The 25,405-nt window shown below is 43.2% G+C and overlaps 1 protein-coding gene across 3 annotated transcripts in view; it reads right to left on the reverse strand.

Moving 5' to 3' along the window:
• CCDC150 (coiled-coil domain containing 150) overlaps positions 1-24,877 on the reverse strand; it is a 56,737-nt gene extending 31,860 nt beyond the window's left edge. For 2 of the 3 annotated variants that reach the window (XM_069974559.1, XM_069974558.1), the window contains exons 1-7: positions 24,690-24,876; positions 23,490-23,638; positions 13,094-13,308; positions 10,822-11,000; positions 2,280-2,348; positions 851-967; positions 311-440 (exon numbers count right to left, since the gene is read on the reverse strand). In XM_069974559.1, the coding sequence (XP_069830660.1) occupies positions 311-440; positions 851-967; positions 2,280-2,348; positions 10,822-11,000; positions 13,094-13,308; positions 23,490-23,638; positions 24,690-24,719 (889 nt within the window). In that variant the 5' untranslated portion in view covers positions 24,720-24,876. Of the gene's footprint in view, positions 1-310; positions 441-850; positions 968-2,279; positions 2,349-10,821; positions 11,001-13,093; positions 13,309-23,489; positions 23,639-24,689 lie in introns of all 3 variants that reach the window. The other variant, XM_069974560.1, reaches the window with a different exon arrangement.
• Positions 24,878-25,405: the final 528 nt, after the last annotated feature.

Below are 25,405 nucleotides of genomic sequence, written 5' to 3' on the forward strand. Positions count from 1 at the left end.
TCCTCAACGATCGCATGGGGAGGGGGGGGGGGCAATTGCACCACTAGACACCAGAGATAGGGGGAAAAAAAGCCATTGGACAGCTACATTTAAGTGGCTAATTAGCCGGGCGCGGGCTAACATCAGCATGACATGACCCTTTCTCTGAACTCCCTAAGGGTGAGATGACGTACAGGTACATCATCAGTTCTTAAGGGGTTTTAAGATTAAAAACATGTAATGTAATTTAGAAGAGCTGGAAATGTAGATCAAGTATGGAATGTGACCGACTGGAAGGTGACAGGTTTTGTTTAGTTTTCCACATAAATACCTATTTCACTCCACAACTGCTTGTTCTTGTTTTCAGCTTCCTGCCACCTTGATTCTGAATTCTCTAGTTTGTCTTTCATTTCTTTGCTTTCTGTGTTGATTTTGTGGCAGTACTGCTGCAGCTCCTGGACCTGAAAGTTATACAGAAAGTACATCAACGCAATTAATGCCATGTCTTTGTAGCGCAATTGTTAACAACGGCGAGCACTGGGAGTAACAATGCACCCCCCGGTGGTAGCGGGTGCTGCTTGCAGGTGAAAGCCAATGGAACCTGCAGCTCCTCATTCCATCACTAACCCTGTAGGCTGAATTGAGCCACCAAGAGAGAAAATAACATAAGGGCAGACCAGGCGGTATTTTTCTGTGGACAATCTTCTATGTTTCTATGGGGGACAAATACCTACAAAGTGATACCCATCTACCTATGGCGGGGGCTATTTACACCAGCTACCTACGCACCTACTTAGTGGCAACAACCTACTGTAGGGCAAAACACTAACAGAGTCTTTATTTGCCTTATCTACCTAGGACACCAAAATACCTTTGTCCGCTCCTCTTCTACAATGTTCCTCATGTCCTGCACTGTAAGTAGTAACACTGCCTGCTCCTCTTCCAGCAATGCCCTCAGAGCAGCTTCTTGTGATAACTTCTCTTGTAACTAGGAAGAAAGCAAACATAACATTAAAACAAGCAAGACAAACCCATGTACTGCCATTAATGCCAGGTGTGAACCTACAAACTACTGACCTACTCTTAGTTACTCAATATAGTCCTATTCCTCATGAGAATTAAATAATGACTTATTGTTTTCATTCTCACCACTGGGGATAAAACTCAGCTGAGACTTCCTGTTGTGTCTGTGGTGATAAGAGGAGGCTGCTGTAAAGTGATCTGTACAGCATTGCATGTGACACCAGTACATAGAGGAGACAATAGCAGCTCCCTGTGGAATGACCTCTTCACAGGTCACAGAGCGTGCTCAGAAATTATTTACATTCATCTCAAGGGGACAGACTCTGCCTATTGTAGTCTATGCCCATGAGTCTTGCTGTAAAGCATGTCACTAAATGCTGTTAACAGCAGCCCAGGCAATATGGCAGCCCCCATAACAATGTACAAAAAGTGAAATAAAATAAATTAAAATTCAGAAAATAGAAACAGATTAGAATGAAAGAACCAGCTTTAGTATCTGACTTTAATCAGTAAAAGAAAATTTAGTTGACACATTTAATAATAAAAGGAACCTCTTCTGCAGGAACTGATGGTCAGAACTACTCTGATCAAACACTGATGGCCTAACAAAAAGATTTAAAGTGACACTGTCACCCCCTGCCTGTATAATGACTTCCCTACACAGCTGTAAAACCTAAATTCTGCAATTTTCCTACCTTACTCTACTATAGATTTCTTGGTGCTTGGTCCAGTGAAAAATGCTTTCTATCTTTGGTGGATTGTGCCACCTGGGCGGGGCTTCACACCTACAGCATCATTTAGCCCCACACACATGGGCAATAGGCCTCTCCCCATCATGGCGTCATGTGTCTAGGCCCCAACCCTCATCAGCCATTGGAAAAGGCCGACATAGAGGTCTAGGCCCTACCCCCTCTAGGCTGGCCCATTCCAATGGGCACCGAGGGGGTGTGGCCTAGATGCTGATGATGTCACAGATGGGTCTATGGTGCCGATGTTGGCAGGGCCAAGTGGCACTGGGGGCGTGAAGCCCCGCCCAGGTGGCACAAACCACCAAAGATAAAAAGCATTTTACACTGGACCAAGCGCCAAGAAATCTGTAAGTGTAAGGTCTGAAAACTGCTGTGTACGGAAGTGCTTATACAGGAAGGGGGTGAGTGTCACTTTAAATGATTCAGTTAAAACAGTATCCTAGCAATGTGGACAGTATGTAGATAAAATCTATTTATCTTACCAAAATTTATTAAGTTTTACCCCACTAACCAGGGAGACAAAAATACCTTGGTTATCCTTTGACTCATAGAAGCTTTTGTAGCTTTTAGTTCCTCAGCAGCGATAGCCACATCAGTCTGCAGAGATAAATATATCATTATGCATTGGAATGAGAAGAGGGGAGACAGGGGGCGCTTCCTTGTGTAGGAAAAGGATGACCAGGTGGATGGAAGAAAGATCTAGCAGGGATCCACTCACCTGGGTAGGTTGTGCGAATATTAGGCACAACTCTAAATGCAGCATGAAGGGGTGTACTCCGCAGCTGTACTGGGGGACATCTCCACCGACGGTGGGAGAAGAAAATGCAGAAGTGTAGTCAAACGACTACAGGACCGAAGACCAAATCCACACCAGAAACGATGAGCGCAGGAGTATATACAGTTTGCACACGGTGGTGCAGCCAAAGGTTATCCAAAAGTAGATGGCGTAGTAAATCAAAGTTCATTTATTGCAACGCGTTTCGGCCCTATATTATCTAGCATGGGCCTTTATCAAGCATACAAGGCAGACACTGCATGAGGTATATATAGGCACAACTTGATGACATCATATGGGCATTCCGGGTCAATGACCTCAGGAAGTCCAAAAACAGGGTAAACAAACATGAGCACATGGTAGATGAACATAAACAGATAAGTCCATGTGGCCAGAATAGGCAGATATAAATACATGCTAAAAAACAATCAGATAAAAAACAATCAGATAAAAAATGTGTATAAATAAATAAATAAATATAATAAATATAAACCCATAATAAATAAATAAGAAAAACAACAGTCCATAGATCCATAAGATTCCTAAAACATATCGTTATGAGCTCATAATAAAAGTACGTAAATGAGCAGGCATATGTTTTTTCACTTACATCGCGGGGTTAACCGGCGCATAAAAACCATTAGTCCAACTAGCTGTAGGCGGTATAAGGTTATTGGAATACATGATTAATTAAGGGAAAACATGATAGTATGAAGTGAGATCCATAGTTTTACCGTGTTGGGGGCTATAACCCCCATCGTAGCCAGACAGCCGGAGTCCCGATGATGTGGATGAGCGGAGTAATCTTCTCAGGCGTGTGACGTCATCCCGTCTACGCACGCTAAGTCTGTATGCTAGCGTACACTAAGTCCGGAGATGGAATGGTCCGTTGAACGTGTGACATCATCGCGTCATCTACGTAAATGTCGCGGTACGATATTCTTGAAAAATGGAGTAGCACACGTTACGTTAATTTGAAAATGCAGTATTCTTAAGTATTGAAGTGAAGTTTGCAATAAATGGAGGAATCAGGGACTCTCATGTACGTTTAGGGAGCGAAAGTATGTAGGGATATGTAGAAATATATAGGAATAAAAATAAGGTAAGGATAAAATAATGGGAGAAGGGTGACAAAAATAAAATAAAATAAAAATAAAATAAAAATAGATCTTATAGTAGGATGTTAGTGCCCTCTGATGGACAAGAAGTGGTAATGTATATTTATGTATGTTCAATGCATTCATTAAGGCCCTCAGGAATTAGTGTCTGTAATTTGTATATCCAGTATGACTCCCGTTTACATAGAGTGGACCAACGATCTGCATTTTCTTGTGGGATCTGTTCGATGGGACAAATTGAGACGATATCAAAGGAGCGATTATGGAATTCTGTTAAATGTTTAGATACGCTCTGTTTGAGAAAGCCCCTAAATGTGTTGGATCTATGACCATTTATCCTTTTGTGAAAGGCTTGTTTAGTTCTTCCCACATATTGTATACCACAGGTACAAGTTAATAAATAAATGACATAAGCGGATGAGCAGTTCATGTGTTGTCTAATGGGAAATGTTTGACCAGTACTATTGGATTTAAAAGAGGTAACTCCATGTGCAATATTTTTGCAGCACAGGCAGTTTGGTTTCTCGCATCTGTATACACCTTTATGTAGTGGTATTGTTTTTTCACTTCCTTTCGTTATTTTAATGTTTTTAACCCTACTTGGTGCGATTATTCCACGGATAGTTTTACCTCTGCGGTATGTGAACCTAGGTTTAGTTGGAATTAATTTCCTGAGATAAATATCTGATTGAAGAATTGGCCAATGTTTTTCAATAATAGTTTTGATGATAGAGTTGCTGTCATTAAAATTAGTGATGAAGTTGTGCTTAGTGACTTGTGTATTGTTTGTTCTTATTTTAGGTTGTACCAGATCACATTGTCTTAGATTAGCATGTTTTCTCACGGCTTCCTTAACTAGACCACTGGGATATCCTTTTTCTAAAAATCTTTCTTCTAAAATCTTCGTTTGCTCATTAAAATCTTTATCCTGTGTGCAATTCTTTCTAATACGGTGAAATTGACTAAATGGGATGTTTTGAACCCATTTTCTGTAGTGTCTGCTTTTAAAATTTAAAAAGCTGTTAGAATCTACAGTTTTAAAATTGGTTTTGGTGGAGATCTTCCCATCCTCGTGACCAATGACCAAATCTAAAAATACTATATTGGTATCTCCAATAGATGGTACAAAGGTTAGTCCCCAATCGTTAAAATTCAAGTGGGAGATAAAATTCTGGATTGAAGTATGATCCCCTTTCCAAATAAAAAAAAAATCATCGATATATCTTCTGTAAAGGACAATATGTTCTGTGTACCAGGGGGAGCCTGCGATATACAGGGACTCGAACCGCCCCATGAAGAGGTTTGCATAACTTGGTGCGGCTCGAGTCCCCATCGCAGTCCCCCTGGTCTGGCGATATAAAACATCTTGAAATTTAAAAACATTATGTGTGAGAATAAAATGCATACTTTTAGATATAAATTCCATTTGGTTGTTATTATATAATTTACTCGTAATTAAGGCGTGTGTAAGTGCCTCCAGACCTCTGTCATGTGAAATATTTGAATACAATGAACTAACATCAAGGGTAAAAAATAAATAATCATCTTGCCATGGAATGTCTAATAGTTCTCTGATGAGGGTAGTGGAGTCCTTCAAATATGATGGTAGTTGGGTGACTATATCTTGTAAGCAGAGGTCCACGTAATGGGAAAGATTAGACGTCAGGCTTCCTATGCCCGATATAATCGGTCTACCTGGTGGGTTACTAAGATCTTTATGTATTTTAGGTAGATGATAAAAAAATGCTGTTTTTGGTTCCTGGATCATTAAAAAAAATTTTTCTTTCTTATTTAAAATTCCTAGGCTGTAGTTATCTTCAATTAATTTCTTGTATTCTCTTTCATAGTCATATTGTGGATCTACAGTGAGGATTTCATAATAGTCCGTGTCACTCAGAATTCGAAGTGCTTCGTTTAAGTAGTCCTCCCTGTTCTGTATGATAATGCTCCCTCCCTTGTCAGCTTCACGGATAATAATATTAGGATTTTTTTGGAGGTCCTTTAAAGCTCGTTTTTCGCCCTTAGATATATTCGTATTACTAATTGTTGTACTTGGAATTGTTTTAAAATCCTATTAGACATCCTATTAGACATTCCATGGCAAGATGATTATTTATTTTTTACCCTTGATGTTAGTTCATTGTATTCAAATATTTCACATGACAGAGGTCTGGAGGCACTTACACACGCCTTAATTACGAGTAAATTATATAATAACAACCAAATGGAATTTATATCTAAAAGTATGCATTTTATTCTCACACATAATGTTTTTAAATTTCAAGATGTTTTATATCGCCAGACCAGGGGGACTGCGATGGGGACTCGAGCCGCACCAAGTTATGCAAACCTCTTCATGGGGCGGTTCGAGTCCCTGTATATCGCAGGCTCCCCCTGGTACACAGAACATATTGTCCTTTACAGAAGATATATCGATGATTTATTTTTTATTTGGAAAGGGGATCATACGTCAATCCAGAATTTTATCTCCCACTTGAATTTTAACGATTGGGGACTAACCTTTGTACCATCTATTGGAGATACCAATATAGTATTTTTAGATTTGGTCATTGGTCACGAGGATGGGAAGATCTCCACCAAAACCAATTTTAAAACTGTAGATTCTAACAGCTTTTTAAATTTTAAAAGCAGACACTACAGAAAATGGGTTCAAAACATCCCATTTAGTCAATTTCACCGTATTAGAAAGAATTGCACACAGGATAAAGATTTTAATGAGCAAACGAAGATTTTAGAAGAAAGATTTTTAGAAAAAGGATATCCCAGTGGTCTAGTTAAGGAAGCCGTGAGAAAACATGCTAATCTAAGACAATGTGATCTGGTACAACCTAAAATAAGAACAAACAATACACAAGTCACTAAGCACAACTTCATCACTAATTTTAATGACAGCAACTCTATCATCAAAACTATTATTGAAAAACATTGGCCAATTCTTCAATCAGATATTTATCTCAGGAAATTAATTCCAACTAAACCTAGGTTCACATACCGCAGAGGTAAAACTATCCGTGGAATAATCGCACCAAGTAGGGTTAAAAACATTAAAATAACGAAAGGAAGTGAAAAAACAATACCACTACATAAAGGTGTATACAGATGCGAGAAACCAAACTGCCTGTGCTGCAAAAATATTGCACATGGAGTTACCTCTTTTAAATCCAATAGTACTGGTCAAACATTTCCCATTAGACAACACATGAACTGCTCATCCGCTTATGTCATTTATTTATTAACTTGTACCTGTGGTATACAATATGTGGGAAGAACTAAACAAGCCTTTCACAAAAGGATAAATGGTCATAGATCCAACACATTTAGGGGCTTTCTCAAACAGAGCGTATCTAAACATTTAACAGAATTCCATAATCGCTCCTTTGATATCGTCTCAATTTGTCCCATCGAACAGATCCCACAAGAAAATGCAGATCGTTGGTCCACTCTATGTAAAAGGGAGTCATACTGGATATACAAATTACAGACACTAATTCCTGAGGGCCTTAATGAATGCATTGAACATACATAAATATACATTACCACTTCTTGTCCATCAGAGGGCACTAACATCCTACTATAAGATCTATTTTTATTTTATTTTTATTTTATTTTTGTCACCCTTCTCCCATTATTTTATCCTTACCTTATTTTTATTCCTATATATTTCTACATATCCCTACATACTTTCGCTCCCTAAACGTACATGAGAGTCCCTGATTCCTCCATTTATTGCAAACTTCACTTCAATACTTAAGAATACTGCATTTTCAAATTAACGTAACGTGTGCTACTCCATTTTTCAAGAATATCGTACCGCGACATTTACGTAGATGACGCGATGATGTCACACGTTCAACGGACCATTCCATCTCCGGACTTAGTGTACGCTAGCATACAGACTTAGCGTGCGTAGACGGGATGACGTCACACGCCTGAGAAGATTACTCCGCTCATCCACATCATCGGGACTCCGGCTGTCTGGCTACGATGGGGGTTATAGCCCCCAACACGGTAAAACTATGGATCTCACTTCATACTATCATGTTTTCCCTTAATTAATCATGTATTCCAATAACCTTATACCGCCTACAGCTAGTTGGACTAATGGTTTTTATGCGCCGGTTAACCCCGCGATGTAAGTGAAAAAACATATGCCTGCTCATTTACGTACTTTTATTATGAGCTCATAGCGATATGTTTTAGGAATCTTATGGATCTATGGACTGTTGTTTTTCTTATTTATTTATTATGGGTTTATATTTATTATATTTATTTATTTATTTATACACATTTTTTATCTGATTGTTTTTTATCTGATTGTTTTTTAGCATGTATTTATATCTGCCTATTCTGGCCACATGGACTTATCTGTTTATGTTCATCTACCATGTGCTCATGTTTGTTTACCCTGTTTTTGGACTTCCTGAGGTCATTGACCCGGAATGCCCATATGATGTCATCAAGTTGTGCCTATATATACCTCATGCAGTGTCTGCCTTGTATGCTTGATAAAGGCCCATGCTAGATAATATAGGGCCGAAACGCGTTGCAATAAATGAACTTTGATTTACTACGCCATCTACTTTTGGATAACCTTTGGCTGCACCACCGTGTGCAAACTGTATATACTCCTGCGCTCATCGTTTCTGGTGTGGATTTGGTCTTCGGTCCTGTAGTCGTTTGACTACACTTCTGCATTATGCATTGGAACATACAGTACACTAGGGGAAGCTGGCGGTCAGCTGCGCTGGGTGCGAAAAACCTCTGCTAGCGGCTCTATAAATAATCATACATTTATTTAAATGAAGTTATGTTACAAAGTAATATAACGTTATTAAAGCAATGTGGCCCAGATTATCAAACTGTTTAGAGCAGCCAATCACAGCTCAGCTTTCATCTCTGGGATTGGTTGCTGGGCAGTTTATGCCAATTTAAAATTTTACACAGTTTGAGAAATCGGAACCTGTAATTTTCAATTATTTTTTTTCTATGAACTAGAACGTATGTATGGATTACTCGTATATATAGAAGGGCAAGAACAAAATTAAACTTATCAAAAATCATTAGGTAGGATACAGCCAGAATATTTATTATGCTAATATTTTTTTATAAACAATTTTGTTCTACATTGCGGATGATTTGTTGGAGTGTGGCACATTTCTGCCTAATGGTGCGTTTACACAGAGAGATTTATCTGACAGATTTCTGAAGCCAAAGCCAGGAACAGACTATAAACAGGGTGAAGGTCATAAAGGAAAGACTGAGATTCCGTGTCTTATCAAGTCCATTCCTGACTTTGGCTTCCAAAATTGGTCAGATAAATCTGCCTGTGTAAACGCACCATAAGGGTCCATTTACACAGAAAGATTATCTGACAGATTATCTGCCAAAGATTTGAAGCCAAAGCCAGGAACAGACTATAATCAGAGATCAGGTCATAAAGGAAAGCCTGAGATTTCTCCTTTTTTCAAATACATTCCTGGCTTTGGCTTCAAATCTTGAGCAGATAATCTTTCTGTGTAAATGTACCCTAAGGGTGCCTTCACATTTGTTGGATCCGCAGCGGATTTCACGCTGCAAATTTGCAGCGAAATCCGCTGTGGATCCTGGTACTGTGAAGGTCTATGGGGTTACATATCCTATGTGACCCAACCCCTTTAACCCTCGGCTGCCCGCAATCCCCGACCCGGAGCATACATCACCTTCTCAGCGCCGCGGCTGTGTGTGAGGCTCCCGACTCCCGTTGGTCCCCATCAGCCAATCAGCGCTGCCGTGCACTGATTGGCTGATGAGGAGCAAGGGCAGCCGGGAGCCTCACACACGGCCGCGGCGCAGAGCAAGTGATGTATGCTCCGGCCCGGGGACTGTGGGTTAAAGGGACTGGGTCACATACAGGCAGCGGAATGAACATTCTGCTGCCTGTATGTGACAAATTCAGCTTCACACTACCAGGATTCGCTGCGGATTTTGCTGCAAACTCACTGCGTGAAATCCGCTGCGGATCGGGTACGTGTGAATCTATGCTAAGATGCTTTTTTTATGTGTTTTAGCCACTGTTTGCATCTAACTTAAAGGGGTTATCCAGCAAAAATATTTTTCTTTCAAATCAACTGGTTTCAGAAGGTTATATGGATTTGTAATTTACCGGTATTTAAAAATCTCTGGTCTTCTAGTATTTACCAGCTGTTGTATGTCCTGCAGGAAGTGGTGTATTCTTTTTAGTCTCATGCTGCCATCTCTGTCCATGCCAGGAACTGTCCAGAGCAGTAAAAAGTCACCATAGAAACCTCTCCTGCTCTGGACAGTTCCTGACATGGACAGAAGTGGCAGCAGAGAGCACTGTGTCAGACTGGAGAGAAAACACCACTTTCTGCAGGACATCCAGCAGCTGAAAAGTACTGGAAGACTGGAGATTTTTAAATAGAAGTAAATTACAAACATTTATAACTTTCTGAAGCCAATCGATTTGAAAAAAAAAAAAAAGATTTTCATCGGCGTACCCTTTTAACAATGGTGAGTGGCATCATAAAGAGAGGTGCGGCTTTAATTGGAGGAGGTATGGTCACAATTGTGACAAACACTGCACCAAAATGCACCAACTACTGAGGCACAGATTTTAAAGACAACCTCAGGCTGGTATAAAAAATCAGCTCTGAAACCAGGACTAGAAAGTCTAAGGGCCCTATTCCACGGGACGATTATCGTTCACATAATCGTTAACGATAAATGATCTCAAACGACCGCTATTGCGAAAGACCTGAAATCGTTCACCCATTTACATGGAACGATAATCGTTACTTATGATCGTTCTTGCGGTCGCCTTGTCGTCGCTATTGCGTTCGTCACTACTGCGAACGACCGAATGACGTCTTATTCAATGCGAACGATTTGCGAACGATAAAAAGGTCCAGGTCTTATTAAAAAAATCAATGATTTCTCGTTCGGTCGCTAATCATTAACTGCTCTTCAACCGAACGATTATCGCTTAGATCTGAACGACTTAACAATAATCTGAACGATAATCGTCCCGTGGAATAGGGCCCTAAGGCTACACCAGAGATTTGTATTCCCATAAATTTGCCTAATCCCTAGGTTGTCTAGTTCTGTTACGCTGTCTAGCTTGCTTTTACACCAGCTGGTTTCTTTATGTCTTTAGCACCTTGGTGGTTGTGGCAATCTCCAGCGCTATGCTCAGACGCTCTTTGGCTTCCTGTTCCCTTTCCCGCTCTTCAATTGCACAGTTCAACCTTTGGCGCAATCTCATTAATTCCAGTTGTGCTTCTTTCAGTTCCTGGGCGTGCTCTTCTTGCACTTGATGCAACTGATGCTCAAGTTCACCTAGGGGTATAAGATTATGTAGATATTGAACATGCAAAAACTGAATAAAAATTATCTGATAAAAAAAAAAAAAAGATATTGAACATGCAAAATGTTTTTATCAACATTTAAAAAAAAAAAAACATTTATAAATAAATATTCTTATGCCTCTAAGTAATATACAATATATCAAACAGTCACATAATGTTTAGTAAATTGGTTGTATGTAAGTCTATGTCTAAGTCCAGGTTTTTAATGTCTATCAGAGCAACAAGGGCATGAATCTCGCTGCTGACTGTAAAGGCCATTTTACACAGCATGATAATCCAGGGAAAGCGAGTGCCGACCTGTCCGCTCAGTGCTCACTTCCCCCTTGTTCCCCTCTCACTGCCCATGGCAAACGAGGAGAAGCGGGAGGGGCCACCCAAACAATCCTTAGATCGTTTAGCCGGCCCATCAAATCGACTCTGTACCAACAATCTGACACCCCCCCCCCCCCCCAAACCACTTGTACCTTTGGATAGCTGCTTTTATTCCGAGATCTGTCCTGGGGTCCATTCGGCAGGTGATGCAGTTATTGTCCTAGAAAAACAACTTTTAAACTTGCAGCCCTGTGCCAATCGGCCGTGGCCTAGATTGTGTATGCATTAGGCTGGAACACCCTCTCTGTCCCTCCTCTCTGCCCTCCTCATCATTAGGAATGCTCCAGGCAGATTTTCTACTATTCATCAGCTGTGTCAGCACGGCACATGGGCTGGATCGTTAAGGTGCCTGTGCAGTGTTCAGACAGGAGAAAATGTTCTAGGGGCATTCCTAATGATGAAGAGGGTGGGGAGGAGGGACAGCCTAATGCATACACAATCCAGGCCACGTCCGTTTGACACAGGGCTGCAAGTTTAAAAGTTGTTTTTTAGGACAATAACTGCATCACACACCGATCGGACCCCAGGACAGTTCTTGGATAAAAAGAAGTGGTTTGGGGGGACAGATTGTGGGTACAGAGTCGCTTTAAAGTCAGCTTTGGCCTCCTGTCTGCACAGTAGACCGTCGCTGCACAAATCGTGGTCTTTCAACATGTCCTATTACACTAAACGATTATCGGCCTGAACGGTCGTTAATCGACCAAGTAAGGCCCATGATTGTTTAGTTTAATAGGGCTTTTAGTGTGCTCCAAATTGAAGTTGTACTGGGCAAAAATATGTGACTTTTAAAACACAAACAAACCTGAAGTATGTAAATGGTCCTTACATTTGCATTTTCTGGGGTTTCTAAAGGCCCTATTACACGGAGCGATAATCCATCCGTGTAATAGAGACAACGATTATCGGCTGATTGTTTTTTTAGTTGCGGACCTAAAATCATCAGCCGCCAACCGCACATCAGTACATCACATTAGTGTGTAACAGTGATGAGAGGCTGACAGATAGAATAATAAACCGTTACACATTACCTGTCCATGCTCCTGGTCTTCTCCTGCTTCAAGGGCCGCCACTGAAGCTTCAAAATGGGCTCTGAGCAAGCAGGCCGCTCAGCCATTCACTGGCCATGACGGTCCCGGACAGTGATTGTTTGAGCGGCTTGTCAGCTCTGATACTGCAGCCGCGGCGCCGGGAGTGAAAGAAGAGGACAGGAGAAGTCCAGGACCATGGAGAGGTAATGTATAACAGGGCTGCACAGACATCTCTAACGACATATCAGATGGGCGCTCATTTACCTGATTGATCAGTCCGTCTAATAGGAGCCCAATGGTCCTTTTAGACGGAGCGATAATTCGCCCCATCGCACGATTAACAATTTTGAATGAACAATGTGTTTTTTATAACGATACATCGTACGGAAAAATAGTTTTGCCATCGCTTAAGCCTATCTCACACATTCTTGAAATCGTTGAAAGACTGTTTACACGGAACGATCTGCAAATTTTTTGCGACCGATCAACGACCATTTGAGAACATGTTGAAAGATCAAAATGAACGATTTCTCGCTCGTCGCTTGATCGTTTGCTGTGTTTACACTTAACGATTATCGCTTAAATGCGATCGTTATCATGCAAATTCGAATGATAATCGTTCCGTCTAAAAGGACCATTAGTCTATGGTTTAGTCCTTACTTACCTGAGTGTTTTGTGCTCAGCTCCCGATCTGTGTGCAGTCGAAAAACATTAAGCTTCAAAGTGTGTAGCATGCTCTCCATGTGACACATGCGGGTGACGAGATTTTCACAGTTTCTCCATAACGTATCGCCATCTCCTGTGAACGCTGGCCGGGCCCTCACAGGGCTGATCGGACGAACAAGTTTGTTAGACTCTGACACTTTCGGATATGTGAATCTATGGGAAAAGAGCACAAGATACATTTTAGATATTAAGGGGACGAGTGCAATAGAATTCCAACATAATCTAAAGCAAATCTCTAGAAATATTGAATAGGACTAAACAGAAACATAGATTGTCAGCAAAAAATAAAAAAAATCCACTTGGTCCTTCTACTCTGACCTTCTACTATTATCTTGGGATAGATTTATATTAATCCCAGGCATGGTGACACTAACTTACGCAAAAAGAGAAAATTTGGTCAGCTCTCCTACAACACCATTCACACTAGGCAGGAGCACGTTGCTATGGCTGAAATTACAAAAAACACAAAAAATGCAACAGCTCACGTCCATTTTGAAAACAGATATGTTTTTGACGGCTAATGCGCTGCGCCATAAAGAAGGACCTGAACTTATACGGTGGAAAGGTATTTTTGTGGAAAGGAGATCGGCAAAAATGGATGCATCACTGCTCCTAATTTCTGAGGTTCAAGAAGAAAACTAGTGACTAAACTTACTGAGCCCATACACTGCCTGATAATAGGGCAGCAAGGGCTGTGTGTGTGTGTGTGTGTGTGTGTGTGTGTGTGTATGTATATATATATATATATATATATATATATATATATATATATATATGTATATAAACAAAAATATATATATATATATATATATATATATATATATATATATATGTATATAAACAAAACACAACAATCACTGAACTCAGGGAGAACAGTGAAAAATTCCAATGGAGTACTCAATTACGAGTCTCCATTGATTGTCCCATTCAAAATTTGAATATGCAAAAAAGGGGTCCGTGGAGCCTCAGTTACGAGTCTCAAAACACGGGAATAGCCAGATATCCCTCTCTCCAGAGAAGGAAGCCCATTGCCAAGGGGTGCCTCCTAGTGGGGAGATCACCAAACCACCCTGATACGTAGTCCCTCAGGTCCTCACTCTGTTGCGAGCTTTGGGACCTAAATAGGGAAACACCAGGGTGGCCCCTGTAAGTCAAAGTCTAACTCTGTGGCGAGTATAACGACATAAGACAAGGGTTACCAAGGCTAGGCATCCATCCACAGACTGCAGTTTCGGGGTATTTGCCCCTCGTCAGTGTGGAGCAGAATTCTGGCTACTGGGGCAATGACGAATAGACCAACAAAACACAACAATCACTGAACTCAGGGAGAACAGCGAAAAATTCCAATGGAGTACTCATTTAAGAGTCTCCATTGATTGTCCCATACAAAATTTGAATATGCAAAAAAGGGGTCCGTGGAGCCTCAGTTACGAGTCTCAAAACACGGGAATAGCCAGATATCCCTCTCTGGAGCTTCCTTCTTTGGAGAGAGGAATATCTGGCTATTCCCAAGGAGACACTGTGTTTTTGTTTTTTCTGCAGGCAGAAGTTCAGCTAGGAGCTCTTAAGCTCCAGAAGTTTTTGCTACATCTATGCGGCGTGCGGTCTCTAAGGGCCTCGCACATAACCCCTGTGCTCCCACTGGTGCGGTTGTAGCCTCCGGTGCTGGATATACACCGGTGTGAAGGGAGGCCCCAATAGCTCCGTCTTTAGGGCTCTGCTTACGTCTATTGTAAACAACACTAGTGGCAGCCGATAGCTCCTAGTGTCTTGTCCTGGGCTGCCGCAGTCCCCTCTCTTTCTCGGATTACCTCTACTGTAGGTGAAGCTCCGCATGGCCTACAGTGAGTGTTCCATTGAGACAACATCACTTCCGGTTCCGGTTAGTGACGTGTTTCCGGCGGGCCGCAGTTAGTCGGCGTACACTTCCGGTCGCGGAGAAGTGACGCACTTCTGGTGAGCCCCGCGGGGTCATCAAGGCTTCCGGGAGCTCGGAAAGGAGGATCTACCGGGGACCGCACACTGATTGGTGCATCCGGCGAATGAGTGGTGAGTGCCGGTATACTGCACCTGTCTGTGATTTTCCCGGGTTTTTTGTATTCTTAAGGTGCGCGGTGGCAGACTTGTACCAGCACTCTGCCGGGCAGCACGTACTGTTGGGCTTAAGGTACCATACCTCTACTCCAGTGGGACTAATATTGTATGTCCATTCCTTTACTAATCCACCTGCCTCCGCTATTTTGTTTTTTCAGATGGCTAGTGATTATACTCAAGGAAAAAGGAAGTCTAAATCCAGGCACAGGTTGTGCTCTAAATGTGAACAACCCTTGCCAGACGAATCTCAGTCTGATATATGCAATGCTTGCACTCCCCCTAGTGGTTGCCCAGATATTCGTTCTGAAGCACAGGAATTTCTTTCCTGGTTCAAGACCAAAATGAACAAGATGTTTGATGAGGCTGGTCCTAGTAGACCCTCTAAGAAAAGGAGATCAGAAATACAAAGTTCATCTCTCCCTCTATCTGAACCAGAGGATCGCTATTTATCTGAAGGGGAGTTGTCCTCTTCAGACTCTGACACAGGGGTACCAGAGGACTATTATATGTTCAAAAAAAGAGTCTGCACATTCCTTTATTAAGTCTGTAAAAGATACTATTGAGGGGGAGCCTTCTACTATTGATTTGTCTAGGAGGGAATCACTATTCTTCTTTCCCAAGACTCCGCACACAGTCTTGCCAGCTCATAAATGGCTTACAGAATTTATGCAAGCAGACTGGTTTAAACCAGAAAGGCGAGTGGATCCCAGCTCACGTTTCAAAGCTGTTTACAAGCTAGATCCCAAAGCCTCAGAATCTTGGGAAAAGGCGCCCAAAGTTGATTTAGCAGTGGCCCGGCTTTCTAAGAAGCAGTTGTTCCCTGATGAAGAATCAGCACTTCTAAAAGATCCTCTAGACCGGAAAGTGGATAATACTCTAAGAAGGCTATATACCACCTCAGCCTTTAATGCAAAAGCATCTATGGCCACTGTCCCAGTGGCAAAAGCACTCAGGATGTGGCACTCAGGATGAGTCAGCTTACAAAAGACATTGCGGGAGGCGTGCCAAGAGAAGATCTCCTTAAGGACCTCCCTAATATGAAGAAGGCTGCAGACTTCTTAGCTGACTTTGCTCTGGACTCACTACGTCTTAGTTCAAAAGCATTGGCCATGTCTACCACGGCAAGGAGGGCTCTGTGGCTGAAGGAGTGGCCAGGAGACCTGGCATCGAAAAATCACTTTTGCTCCCTCCCATTCCAGTCTGAAGGTCTTTTCGGCCCACAACTTGAGAAAATACTTGAGTCCCTCAGCACTACTAAAGGGGCTGCCTTCCCTTTGCCTTCCAAGCCTAAAAAAAACGTTTCGGCCCTTTCGTAGACAAGGACGCCGATCCCCGGCGGGAAGGCGTCCCCGACAGCAAAACACACTACAGGCCCAGAAATCAAGATAATCAGTCCTCATACAAGAAGAAGCAATTCTCTGAGGACAAAAACCAAAAATCATGACGCCATGCCTATGGTCCCGGGCGTGGGAGGAAGGCTCAGACACTTTGCCTCAGTATTGATGAACACTACTTCAGACGCCTGGGTTCAATCAGTCGTATCAAGAGGCTACATGATCGAGTTCTCAGATACTCCACCAAGCATTTTCTTCAGCAACCAAGGAAAACCCCTCCTCCTAAAGCTACTTCAGGATTTCGTGGACAAAGGCGCTCTGGAGAGAGTACCCTTTCATCAGAGAGGTAGGGGTGTCTATTCTAGGGTATTTGCAGTACCAAAAAAAGAAGGAGATTGGCGCCTTGTTATCGGTCTTTCTTTCCTTAACAAATTTATAAAGTGCAAACATTTTAAGATGGAGACAATTAGATCAGTTGTCTCTATACTGCAGAAGGATGATTTTGCTGCTACGCTTGACTTGAAAGATGCATATCTCCATATCCCTATTGCAAGGTGTCATCGCAAGTTTCTGAGGGTTGCAATATCCCAAGGGAAAAATATGTTGCATTTTTAATTTACATGTCTTCTTTTTGGTCTTTCCACAGCTCCTCGAGTCTTCACGAAAACTATCGTAGTGTTGGCAGCCGCGCTGCGTCTGCAGGGAGTATTCTTGGTGCCCTACCTCGACGACTGGTTCGTGAAAGCATCCTCAGAGGCAGAACTTCTTCTTTATCTTCAGATGACAGTGGACACCTTGGGACAATATGGATTTCTAATAAACCATCTGAAATCCAACACGGTCCCATCCAAAATCTGCAAATTCTTGGGTTTTATAGTGGATACAGCAGCGATGAGGCTTTTCCTCACCGAAGACGGGGTGATAAAGCTAACATCCAGCATCAAAGATTTTCTAGTCTGTGGTCAGGTGTCGGTGAGGAAAGCGATGAGTGTCTTAGGGCTGATGACTGCCTCGCTGGAAGCCGTACCGTGGGCCAGGGCTCACATCCGTCCACTCCAGTTAAATATTCTCTCACAGTGGAACCACCTCCAACGGGGTCTAGACAATCAGATGACACTGCTCAGTTTCACCAGGAGAGACCTGACATGGTGGTTGAGATCAGACAAGGTGCGTATCGGGAGAGATCTGTCCAGTGCTCCGCAATTGGTTTTAACCACCAATGCGTCCAAGTCAGGCTGGGGTGCACATGTGGAGGACCAGTGGGTCCAGAGCAAGTGGTCATCAATGGAGGGTCGGAGTTCGTCGAATCTGCGGGAGTTGAAGGCAGTTCGTCTGGCCCTGAGTCATTTAGGGCATCTGGTATACCATCGCAAAGTCCTCATACAATCAGACAACCTGGCCACGGTATTCTATGTCAACAAACAGGGGGGCACCAGGTCGGGTCCCCTGATGGAAGAATGCCGTATGCTGATGTCATGGGCAGAATCCAATCTTCAGGATCTGAAAGCAGTCCACATTCCAGGAAATTTGAACACCAAGGCAGATTGGTTAAGCAGGCATCATCTTGCTCAAGCAGAATGGAGCCTTCACCCAGAATCCTTCACCTGGATTACCAACAAATTCGGTTATCCGGACATCGATCTGATGGCGACCAGAGAAAACCGGAAGGTGAAAAAATTTAGTTCCATCCGCAGATGGGACAATCTGGATCATGTAGACGGCCTATCAATCAGTTGGAGTGGGATGCTATCTTACACCCCTGCCGTTGATCCCGCGAGTCCTCAGGAAAATCCAGGAGGACAGGGAGACTTCAATTGTGGTCATCCCATAATGGCCAAGAAGGGCCTTGTTCCCTCTCGTATTGAAACTTTCGAGAGACTACTTTGCAGAGATTCCTCTTCGCCCGGACCTTCTGAGTCAGAAAGGTCTCATCCATCCGTCTCCACACAACTTGCATTTGACGGCCTGGAAATTGAGGGGCTAAGTTTGACAAACGGGGGCCTTGCTGAAGAAGTACGGGACATCTTAGAAGCTTTCAGGAAACCAGCAACTACAAAAGGTGTATAGCAGGATTGCCAGGGTATTCTCCTCCTGGTGTAAAGATCACAGATTTTCTTCTCCAGTCTTGTCAGACGTCCTCAAGTTCCTGCAAGAAAGTTACGCTAAAGGACTCAAATATAATACTTTGAAAGTCCATTTTTCTGCCATCAATTACCTATTTGAAGGAAAATTTTCAAACCAGCCATTATCCAGAAGATTTTTTTAGGGCTATTAAAAATCTACGTCCGCCTGTAAAAAGTATGGTTTCCTCATGGGACTTACCTCTGGTTCTAGATTCCTTGACCAATTCTCCATTTGAACCATTGGAAGAAGCTTCAATCAAGTTGTCATCATGGAAAACTCTCTTTCTCGTGGCTATCGTTTCTGCGAAGCGAGTAGGGGAACTCCAGGCCCTTTCTTGCAGGGAACCTTATTTCCTGTGTAATCAAGAAGGCCTAATCCTCCAAACTAGTCCAGGTTTCCTTCCAAAGGTCTCCACTCCGGATAACATCAACCAAGAGATCCTGCTTCCTACTCTGTGTGAACATCCTCAGGAAGAGGAAGAAGAAAAACTTCATTGTTTAGATGTTAAGAGAGCTGTACTCTCCTACCTAGACCACACAGAATTCTTTAGACGTTCTGATGCTCTCTTTATCCAGTTCCAGGGTCCTAACCGTGGCAAAGCTGCCTCAAAAGCTTCCTTATCCAGATGGATAAAAGACACCATCTCTGAGTGTTATAAAATTAATGGTCTGTCTCCGCCGTCGGGGATCAGAGCTCACTCGGCTCGTTCCACTTGTACGTCCTGGGCAGAACTCGCTCAAGTATCCTTGGAACAAATATGTTGAGCGGCAACTTGGGCGTCTCCGTTTACATTTTTGAAGCACTAGCAGCTCGACGTCATCTCCAACTGTAGGGTGGCCTTTGGCAGAAACGTGCTTCAAGTGGCGTCTACTAGTTAGCTTACCCTCCCTTGTCTGTTATTGCTTTGCTTTCCCTATCGTGTTCTGTGCTGCCGTAGGACGAAATGAAAAGGCAAAATTTACTCACCGAATTTTCTTCTTTTCATGAGTCCGTAGGCAGCACAGCACCCCCCCCTAATAAATGTTTATTGCTGCAAACTAACACAGTGTCTCCTTGTCTCTATAGGCCTTTTATGGAGCCCGCTTAATTGCTTTAATTAAGTAATTAATTGTAATTGTTTTTTCTGTCTTGCAGTAGGGATATCCAAGTTAACCCTATCGTGTTCCGTGCTGCCTACGGACTCATGAAAAGAAGAAATTTCGGTGAGTAAATTTTGCCTATATACATACATGCATACATACACACACACATACATACATGCATACATACACACACAGTTAGTGATGCCCGTGCAGCCCTTGCGAAAAATAAAAAAATATATACACATACACACACCGTGGTACCTTGGTTTAAGAGTGTTGGTATAGCACTGTCCTCTGACCCAGGTCTCCCTCACCTTCCAAATCATAGCAGATCTACTTTCAGGCTGGGGCTTACATCAGAGGACAGGACTGTGGAGGTAATCTCTTTATAGCTGTAACCACTCTCTCCCCAGACATCTGCCCTGCTCATTCATTTTATTTTTTTTATTTTTTTTTATATATTTTATTGACATTTTCCAAATTAGCATACAAGTATGATGCACTGTAAGGTGCAGTTCACAGTGTAGAAATATGAGATATGAACCGTGAATTAGTCCAGAACAAAAAAAAAAACAACATGAAAACGATGGTGTCCCTGAGTAGAAGCATCATACATCAAAGAGTAACCACAAAGGTTTGATTATGGGATCCGATGCTGAAGAAACAAGAAAGGAGATTATCTAAAACAATATAGCTCTACAAGAATAGAAACCATCTTATCTTGGTGACCACCTGCTCATTCCTTCATGTTCCCTGCAGTCTGTTGGCCCTTGTGTTTCCCATCCTCTCCATTCCAGCAATAATGTGCCTGCACTTACACTCAGCTATACACGCTGATGCTATAACGTGCCTGCACTTACACTCAGCTATACACACTGCTGCTATAATCTGCCTGCACACACCATTTCCACTGCTGTAAAAGTTTCTGTCACTGTCCTCCTGCACAGCTCTGTGATTCTCACTTCCTGATTAGTCCATGCTGAACACACCCCTTCCCCATTGCTGTCATATGACAGCCCTGCTTCCCTATTCTAGCCTGATGTAGACGCTACTGTATTATGGGGATCTGCTGCCCCATCCTGTATCTACAAACTGCTGCTGTTGTTTCAGAATTATGCACTTACTATACATCAGACATGTCAAACTCTGGCCCGCCGTGCCATTATTTTTGGCCCGCCTAGGAAATCAGTTGATTGCCTAGAGCTGGCCCGCCGATAGGACACTGCAACAGATTATAGTATGGGCAGTGTTCTGGACTGCCCATACTATAGTCTGTTGTGCTAAAGGGAACCTGTCACCCCTGGACGGCTCCCGAACTCTCTCTACCCCTGGATACGGCCCCTATACTTACGTCATCCTGCCGGTCCTGCTCCTGATGCTGTTCCTGCTGAGGAGATACGAGCACCCGCTCATCTGCAAGGACGGCAGTTTCTCCGCGGCGGGATTGACATCAGGAGCGGGACCGGCAGCATGAAGTAAGTATAGGGGGCGCATCCAGGGGTAGAGCGAGTTCGGGAGCCGTCCAGGGGTGACAGGTTCAGGCCGCACAGAGATCCGGGTTCTGCCCCTCCTCTCCTCCTGGCACGTGAGCGTTACGTGCAGAAGATAAGCTGGCTACATGGGGCACTATTGTGGGGGCTGGCTACTACATGGGGACTATTGTGGGAGGGCTGACTACTACATGGGGCACTATTGTGGGAGGGCTAACTACTACATGGGGCACTATTGTGGGAGGGCTGACTACTACATGGGGCACTATTACGGGAGGCTGGCTACTTCATGGAGCACTATTGTGGAGGCTGGCTACTACATGGGGACTATTGTGGGAGGGCTTACTACTACATGGGGCACTATTACGGGAGGCTGGCTACTTCATGGAGCACTATTGTGGAGGCTGGCTACTACATGGGGACTATTGTGGGAGGGCTTACTACTACATGGGGCACTATTACGGGAGGCTGGCTACTTCATGGGGCACTATTGTGGGGGCTGGGTAACTTTATGGGGCACTATTGTGGAAGGCTGGATACTATGAGGCACTATTGTGGGGGCTGGCTACTATTTGGGACCCTATTGTGGGGGTCTGGCTACTATATGGGTCAATATTGGAAGGACTGGCTACTATATGGGACACTGTTGTGGGGGCTGGCTACTATATTGGGCACTGTTGTGGGGGTGATGGCTACTATATGGGACAGTATTGTGGGGAAATAGCTACTATATGGGGCACTATTACTATGTGACACTATATTTATATATATAAAAACATTTGGGGGGGCTGAGTTCTATATGGGGCACCATTGTGGGGATTTATCATATCATTTATCGTAGTGCAAAGTGCTTGGTGACGCACTCTGACAGTGCCAGGAACGCTGCAGGCCACTCTGAAAGTTCCACATCTGCTGCTTGTGCGTTTCAATGAATATCAAGGTTGGCCTGCGAGTTTGTCCAAGTTTTTAATTTCGGCCCACTGTCTATTTGAGTTTGACACCCCTGCTATACATTATACACCACATGCTGATTGCTATACTGTACAGTAACTTATAATATCACAGATTCTGCTGTTTCCAAACGTTTGTTTCATCTGCTCTACATGTTATTCAGAATAATAAATCATTATTTTGGGGTGTGGAACCAATTGTCTAAATTTCTATGATTTCTTATGGGAAAATTTGCTTTGGTTTAAGAGTGGATTTGGATTACAAGCACAGTCCCGGAACGAATCATGCTCATAATCCAAGGTACCACTGTATATATATTATATATATTCCTACATCCCTGACATCCTCCTAGCTTCAGCGCGCTCCTGGCACAGTTTGAAGTCTCAGGCCGCTCAGCCAATCATGGGGACAGTGCCAAGAGATGTATGTAGGAGTTTTGTATTTTTTCACAGTCACTGGCTGCGCATCACTATTAGGCTGGGTTCACACTGCGTTTTTAGCATACGTTTAACAAATCCGTTTTTTTTTTAACGGACAAAAAAAATAGTGCCTAACACCTGATGATCGTTGTCTCTATTACACGGGGTGATCGGCCTGATTCCGTGTTATGAGGCCCTTACAGTGGATTTACCAACCACACCTGCCGTAAGTTTTTTTTTTCTAAGCAACGACTACTCTTTTAGTAATATAACATTTCTTCTCCTCAAGTACATTATCTTACATTTGAAAACAATCAACTGCAGTTTCCACTGTTTATACCACCTACCCACTGACTCATTTGTCATTCACCTCCAAGTATATCAACCTCTATTCCCTATAGAAAGGGAAAGCAGTTTTAATGTAGTTTATAGCGAGACAGGTGTGTGTGTGTGTATGTGTGTGTGTGTGTGTGTATATGTGTGTGTGTGTGTGTGTGTGTATATGTGTGTGTGTGTGTATATGTGTGTGTATATGTGTGTGTGTGTATATGTGTGTATATGTGTATATGTGTGTGTGTGTATATGTGTGTATATGTGTGTGTGTGTGTGTGTGTGTGTGTGTGTGTGTGTGTATATATGTGTGTGTGTATATGTGTGTATATGTGTGTATATGTGTGTGTGTGTGTATATGTGTGTGTGTGTGTATATAAGTGTGTATGTGTATATATATATATATATATATATATATATATATATCATAAAAGCATCATGTAGCAGATTTACATTAGGCCGTGTTCTGATTATCCTGTACCCAGCACTGACATGCACAAGTCTCCTCACCTATGGCTGGTTATACCCAGGGCCTGCAGATCACTGATCAGGGATTCCGCTTGTTCCTCTGCTACACGCATCCGCTGCTCTAACACAGAGAAGGTTTCAGGAGCGGTGGGAAGAATTCTGAGTGGAGAGATGACTGGTCGTGCTGCCCCCTGTGGACAGCGAGAAAAATCATGTCAAATGACTTAAAGAGGACCAGGCTCCCGACCCCGTTAGATCCCCCTATACTTACCTGATCCCGCCGGGTCCTGCTTCCTGAGTCGGTCGGGTGACTGAGATTTCTGCGCCTGAAGCCTGGCGCGCGCGCTCACAGGAGAGTCCGATGCCCATGGAGAATGACGGAGCATCGGACTTCCCATTCATTCTCTATGAGCATCTGATTCTCCTGTGAGCGCGCGCTGGGCTTCGGGCGCAGAAATCTCAGTCACCCGACCGACTCAGGAAGCGGGACCCTGCGGGATGAGGTAAGTATAGGGGGATCTAACGGGGGTCGGGAGCCTGTCACCCCGGCACGGGGGGTGACAGGTTTCCTTTAATCAACATAATAGTAAACCCCTAAATAACTAAGAATACAGTCTACCACTGCAATCAGGCCGACTTACATGAGTATATATGTGCAATAAAAACCTAAGTTAAAGGGATACTCCACCAAAAATATTTTTTCTTTCAAAATCAACTGGCTTCAGAAAGTTATATAGATTTGTAATTTACTTCTGTTCAAAAATGTCAAGTCCTCCAGTACTTATCAGCTGCTGTATGTCCTGCAGGAAGTGGTGTATTCTCTCCAGTCTGACACAGTGCTCTCTGCTGCCACCTCTGTCCATGTCAGGAACTGTCCAGAGCAGCAGCAAATCCCCATAGAAAACCTCTCCTACTCTGGACAGTTCCTGACACTGTGTCAGATTAGAACGGAAACCCCACTTCCTGCAGGGCATACAGCAGCTGATAAATACCGGAAGAGTGGAAATTTTTAAATAGAAGTAAATTACAAATCTACACAACTTTCATAAAGTAGCTAATCTGAAAGAAGTAGATTTTTGCCTTAGTACCCCTTTATCCATTCCGGCCGGGGCACCCATTAGTAGCACTGCCCACCCCCTGCCCCTTTCTAATGATAATGGCCGGGGGCAGTGTGAACACGTCCTAAAGCTAGTGCCCTCCTATGAAGCGGTGCTATATAGACGGGGACAATGCGTTCCTTACCGCAGCAGCAGGCTCTATGAGGGCGGCCATTAGGAGCGCTCCCTTCCTCTGACGTCCGTCCTCCTGATCCTCGTGCCGCCTGACTCCGTTACCTTGGAGATACACCCGCTTCTTCCTTCAAACTGTCCCGCTGTACGGACAGCCTCCATTGCGCATGCCCAGCTCAGGTCGGACCGCTTAGCGGCCGAAACAGGGATCTTTCCCTGCCAGGAAGTGGTCGCCTCTAGGGATTTATTGAGGTCGTCTGCGACCGCTCTCAGGCTTCACAAACATGGCCGCCGCACGCTCTAGCAGCGGGATGTTCTGTGGGAATGGAGTTGTTAGAAGGAGGATATAGACTAGGCATGGAGAACGTGTTGTAACAGCTGGAGGGCTGATGGTTCCCCAGGCTTGTCTATAGTAGACTAGCATGGAGTTTTTAGTAGTGGCCTCTTTTTTTTGTTATTACCTATTAAAATCATGGTATTTTTACTTAGGGAATCCATATAACATGTATTTTATGGAACATCTCTGATTTTTTTTTAACAGGGTTTCCCCACAAACCTAAAAGTTGGCTTCATGGCCACCTCTGTGGATGGTCAACAAGCTGAGAACAGCTGGGACTGACTTCTATAGTTTCCAAGTCCTATTGATGTCAATGGGAGTAACCAGCAAATGCGCTGCTTACATAACTCCCATTTATTATCAATAGGAGCTCCTAATAACTGAGCAGGACG

The sequence above is a fragment of the Dendropsophus ebraccatus genome, chromosome 6 (genome assembly GCF_027789765.1).
Source record: "Dendropsophus ebraccatus isolate aDenEbr1 chromosome 6, aDenEbr1.pat, whole genome shotgun sequence".
NCBI classification, from domain to species: domain Eukaryota; kingdom Metazoa; phylum Chordata; class Amphibia; order Anura; family Hylidae; genus Dendropsophus; species Dendropsophus ebraccatus.